At 39.7% G+C, this 5,520-nt stretch overlaps 1 protein-coding gene across 1 annotated transcript; it reads left to right on the forward strand.

Annotated features, from left to right (window-relative positions):
* Window positions 1–251: 251 nt before the first annotated feature.
* On the forward strand, window positions 252–4,760 carry LOC141590401 (uncharacterized). The gene is made up of 3 exons (XM_074410997.1): window positions 252–1,438; window positions 1,605–1,876; window positions 2,014–4,760. Exons 1-3 carry the CDS (start codon window positions 252–254, stop codon window positions 4,758–4,760), a joined length of 4,206 nt encoding a protein of 1,401 aa, XP_074267098.1.
* Window positions 4,761–5,520: the final 760 nt, after the last annotated feature.

Consider the following 5,520-nt stretch of genomic DNA (forward strand, 5'->3'; position numbering starts at 1 on the left):
TGGAAATGCGTGGCCACGCTCGGAAGGTATCCAGAGTGGATAAATCCGGTCAAACAGTTATTCTCCAGATCGAGGAAACCACTCTCGATATGATCACATGCAAGTACGACCTGAAAGACACCTTGCATTGAGTGGGAGATAGTAATAGGACAAGAGAATTGGTGACGCAAAAGCAAATTAGAATCACAGCGGTTATAGAGAGAGAAAGCGAGTAGAGAGAGAAAGCTTACATTTTCGCAGTTTCTTCAGCAATGGCGAGAAATCGTCGAAATGTAAATAATACTAATACTCCACAAAAACACAAAAATACTAGTACTTCAACTAATAAACACAAAAATAATAGTAATACGATACATATTACAGAGTTACGAGAGATTGTTGCTACTGCGAGTGCAGCTGAAAGTTCTAAGACAGCGGAACTTCGTTCGTTCAATCTGAGCAAGGAGGTGAACGTGGTTCCTGAAATCAATGTTACGCCTGAAACGGAGTGGGAAACAGATGGCGCGAAAACAGGAGCACCATTGGAACAATCTCGCGTTAAAATTGAAACAGGGGACGTCCAAGGTGAGCTTGAGTTTTTGTCCTCGTCTGTATTCTGCTTTGTTTTGGGTGCTAATCCTCCTAATCATGTTATGGATGGATATGTGAGACGAGTATGGAAGGATTTATCGATTGATAAAGTCGCTTTTCAATACAATGGTGTATGTATTGTTAGGTTTGCTAAACAAAAGGATAAGGATACGGTACTTCAATCTGAGCAGTTGTTTTTTGATAATAAACCTTTTATTATTAGAGATTGGCAACCGGATGTGAAGTGTGTGAAGGATAAGCCTGATTTGGTGCGAATTTGGGTGAGATTGTATAATTTGGATCTTAAATTTTGGGGGAAAGCTTTACCTAAGATTGTTAGCATGATAGGTACTCCTATCAATCCTGATCGTGCTACTGAGAAGAAGGAATACTTGGAATATGCTAGATTCATGGTGGAAGTGAAAATGGGACATAATCTACCTGATATGATAGAATTCATTGATGATAAAGATGTGATACAGAAGCAGGCGGTTTCTTATGAATGGAAGCCCCTTGTGTGCTCTCAATGTACTGGCATTGGCCATGATGCAGCTATGTGTAGGAAGCGTGCAGCTGAGGTTCGTAAGAAACCTGCTCAAAAAGTATGGAGGCCTAAAGTTCAGGTTCCTGTGCAACCAACTGTGAAACCAGTTGTGCAACCAGTTGTTGTTCCTGTGCAGGTTGTTGAGTCTGTGCAGGAACCAGTGGTTTTGCCACAGGTTACTTCTCCTGAGATGATTACCCCCATCCCTTTCAAAAGCAAGGAAATGGCCTCACCAGCTAGTTTGGTCCATCGCCTGTCTAGATTTGGGAGGGGGAACAGTCAGGGGGGGCCTACAGTGCTAGAAGTTGTTCAGCAATCTCTGAGGCAAAGTTTACTAAATAGTATGGGGAAGGGGAGAACACCAATTATTCAAAATGGTTAATATAGGATTTTGGAATGTTCGAGGTATTAATAAATGGAATAAGTAAGGTGATATTAGAAGATTCTTGCATATTAATAAAATTGGCCTGTTTGGTCTGGTTGAAACTAGGGTCAAAATAAAGAATAAAGCTAGAATTCAGGATGGGTTTGGTAGGCCCTGGCAAATAATTGATAATAGTGAGATTAAGGATAGTGGGAGAATTTGGTTGTTGTGGGATACTACTCAGATTTTGGTTCAGTGCATTAAGAAGGATTTGCAGGTCATACATGCTCAGGTTACTAATCTGGTGACTGGGTTTGTATGGACCTGCTCGTTGGTGTATGGGTGCAATGTAGACTCTGATAGAGCTACTCTTTGGGAATCTCTGATAAATATGAAAAGTAATATTACTGGACCTTGGCTGGTAATGGGAGACTTCAATAATGTTTTGTTTATGGATGAAAGAATTGGGTCTCGGGTGACGATCTTTGAGGTCAAGGGCTTTGGTGTGTGGATGTGTGTGGTTTGTATGATTTAGTCTCTACTGGTGCCTACTTCACCTGGAACAATAAGCAAAAGGGTGATGCTAGGGTATTTAGTAGGATTGATAGGGTTTTGGCCAATGATGAGTGGATCCTAACTGGTCCTACTGGGTCTGTTACTTTCTTGCCTGAGGGGCTTTATGATCATAGTCCTTGCTTGATTGAGCTAGGAGCTGATATTGAAAGAAGGAAGGGTAACTTCAAGTACTTTAATATGTGGGGGAAGCATGCTGAGTTTAAGAGTGTGGTCACTGATGTTTGGAGACAATCTATTTCTGGTTGTTGTATGTTTCAGGTGGTCAAAAAACTTAAGAATCTGAAGCATCCTTTGAAAAAATTGAATAATAGTAGGTATGGGGATATTGAGAATTCTGCCTTGGTTGCTAAAATGTTGCTGGAAAGTATTCAGAAGCAGTTACATAATGATCCTAGGAATGTACAACTTCAAAATGAGGAGAGAATAGCAGCTGAATCTTATAAAGAGCTTGATGATGCCAGGCTTCTTTTCTTAGCTCAAAAGGCCAAAACTCAGTGGGTCAATTATGCTGATGATAACACTAGGTACTTTCATAGTACCATTAAAGCTAGACGTGCCCAAAATAAGGTCCTTAGGATTAATGATATGAATGGGGTGAACTATACTGAGGTTAATGCCATTGAACATGCTTTTGTTGAATACTATCAGGCTTTGCTACGTAGTTCTACAAAAGTTACTCCTGTTTGTAGAGCTGTTGTTAAAATTGGCAAGGTTGTGAGTTCTGAGCATGCCAGAGGGATGGTTAAGCAGGTTACTGCTGATGAGATTAGGGAAGCTCTCTTCTCTATTCCAGTGGAGAAAGCTCCTGGTCCAGATGGGTATTCTGCTGGGTTTTTCAGAGATGCTTATGACATCATTGGAGGTGATGTGATTAATGCTGTTAAGGAATTTTTTACCACTGGTAGACTGTTACAGCAAGTTAATGCCACAGTGCTCACTCTTATTCCAAAAATGGATTGCCCTTCCTCAGTCCATGACTTTCGTCCCATTGCTTGTTGTAATGTCATGTACAAATGCATTTCCAAAATCATTTGTAGCAGGCTTTCTGGAGTTCTGAAGGATGTTGTTAGCATGAATCAAAGTGCCTTTATTAAAGATAGAGAGATTGTTGACAATATTCTTATTTGTCAAGATTTAGTGAGGCTTTATGGGAGGAAAACTTGTACCCCTAGGGCAATGCTTAAAATTGATCTCAAAAAAGCCTATGATTCTATTGAATGGGCTTTTCTTAGAGATATGTTGGTTGCCTTGGAATTTCCTGAACAGATGGTCCAGTGGATTATGGTGTGTGTATCCACAACTTCTTTCACCATTTCGTTGAATGGGTCACAGTTTGGGTATTTTAAGGGTAAACGGGGGCTGAGGCAAGGGGATCCTATGTCTCCCTTGCTCTTCACTCTTTGCCTGGAGTATTTTTCTAGGATTCTCAGAGTTGTCACTGAGAAACCTGAGTTTAGGTATCATTCTCTTTGTAGGGGGTTGAAGCTTAGTCACCTAGCTTTTGCAGATGATCTCTTATTATTCTGCAGAGCTGATATTCCATCTGTCACTATTCTGCTGAGAGCTTTTATGACCTTCTCTGAAGCTTCTGGGTTATGCATGAATAAGAACAAGTCTGATGTTTATCTGAATGGTGTTAATGACAGTCTAGCTACCAATCTTGTCAGGCTTGCAGGGTTTAAGTTGGGACAATTTCCTTTTCGTTATTTGGGTGTGCCAATTTCTTATAAAAGACTGAGTGTAGCAGATTGTAGTAGGGTGGTGGATAAGATTGTAGCAAGGATTCGAGGTTGGGGAGCTAAACATCTTAGCTATGCTGGGAGGCTAGTGTTGGTTAAAGCTGCCCTTACTCAGTTGCATGTGTATTGGGCTAGGATCTTTCTGTTACCAAAAGGAGTGCTTCACAAGGTGGAGAGCATTTGCAGAAATTACTTATGGGCAGGGACTGCAGAGTACAAGCATTCTCCTCCTGTGGCATGGGAGACATGCTGCTTACCAAAGGAGCATGGTGGTTTGGGTATAGTTAATTGTTCTCTGTGGAATGCTGCTCTTCTTGGCAAATATGCGTGGTGGATTCATAGTAAAAAGGAGAGTCTCTGGGTTCAGTGGGTTCATCACATATATATAAAGCAATGTGATTGGTGGTTATATGAGCCTTCTCTGAATTCCAGCTGGGCGTGGAGACAAATCTGTAAGATTAAGGAGCTGCTTAAGCCTGGTTTTTTGAATGGTGCGTGGGATGGCAACTACACTATTCAGAAGGGTTATTCCTGGCTTCTTGGTCCATATCAGAAGAAGGACTGGGCTCCTATAGTTTGGAATAGAGTTTGTTTGCCCAAGCATAACTTCAGTACCTGGATTTTTGTTCAGCAGAGGTTCTTAACTCAAGATAGGATGAATAAATTTGGTATTTGTATTGCTGGACTGTGTTACTTATGTGGGATGCAAATGGAAACTCACAGGCATCTGTTTTTTGAATGCCCATTTAGCTTGCAGTGCTTGCTGCTACTGCAGGCATGGTTACAAATCCAGTGGCAGGGAGATGTGGTGGCTTGGCTCATTCGATGGAGATGTTGTTCCCTGCTGAAAAAGCAGGTGGTTATGGCAGCGATTTCAGGTCTTATTTACCACATTTGGGAATGCAGAAATAAGTGTAGAGTGGAGATGTATATCTTGCAACCAACTTGGGTTGTTAAGAATGTATAGAAGCTGGTCACTTGTAGAGTGACAAGAGGAGATTTTGGTAAGGGGAGGTTGAAATGTATGGCTTGGTTACAAAAAATTAATGTAATAGATTAAGAAGATTAGCTTGATTGTAGGTTGGAATGATGTATGGTGGTTATGATTGATTTTAATGATATTCACATTTTCACCAAAAAAAAAGAGAATTGGTGACGCACACTTGTCGAGGACAAGTGGGAGATTGTTGGGAAATGTGTCCTCAACAAAAGTGCGATCACATGATTTAAATATCATTATTAAATCTCATTTTAAAGAATACAATTGGGAAGTATTTTTTATCATTTGGTCAACATATATCGGTAATGATTGGTGACTAGAGTATGACATTACTTTGTCGTGCGACGGTGGTGATCGATTGACCCCTAGGTCATACCTATAGGGCAACACTCTTAATTGATCATTTAATTAATCGTATAATGTTACGAGTTAATTAAATTACTTGAAAAATTGACGGACGATTTTGGAAGTAAAATTTACGTATTACATTGAAATGTGATTAAATGAGATACGGTCTAAGTAATTGAATCGTGTCATTACTCAGATGAAATTATTGTTTAAGGAAACAATTAAATTTGAATGAATTATTATAAATACGATTTATAAATTGGTAAAATATTTTGGTACAAGTAATTATGAATTACTAAGTCGATTTTTGTATGTGACGTATTTTTAATAATACGTTGATTTTTAATATGTTAAAAATGCACAACAAATTTATGCAACA

This window comes from Silene latifolia, chromosome 7 (genome assembly GCF_048544455.1).
Source record: "Silene latifolia isolate original U9 population chromosome 7, ASM4854445v1, whole genome shotgun sequence".
NCBI lineage: Eukaryota > Viridiplantae > Streptophyta > Magnoliopsida > Caryophyllales > Caryophyllaceae > Silene > Silene latifolia.

Excerpts from the sequence above, each read along its gene's own strand:
- LOC141590401 (XM_074410997.1), top strand. The coding sequence starts at position 252 with ATGGCGAGAAATCGTCGAAATGTAAATAATACTAATACTCCACAAAAA. Across the intron at positions 1,439-1,604 it reads GTTGTTCAGCAATCTCTGAG|GGTCAAAATAAAGAATAAAG; the intron begins GCAAAGTTTACT and ends GGTTGAAACTAG. Across the intron at positions 1,877-2,013 it reads ATCTCTGATAAATATGAAAA|TCTCTACTGGTGCCTACTTC; the intron begins GTAATATTACTG and ends TGTATGATTTAG.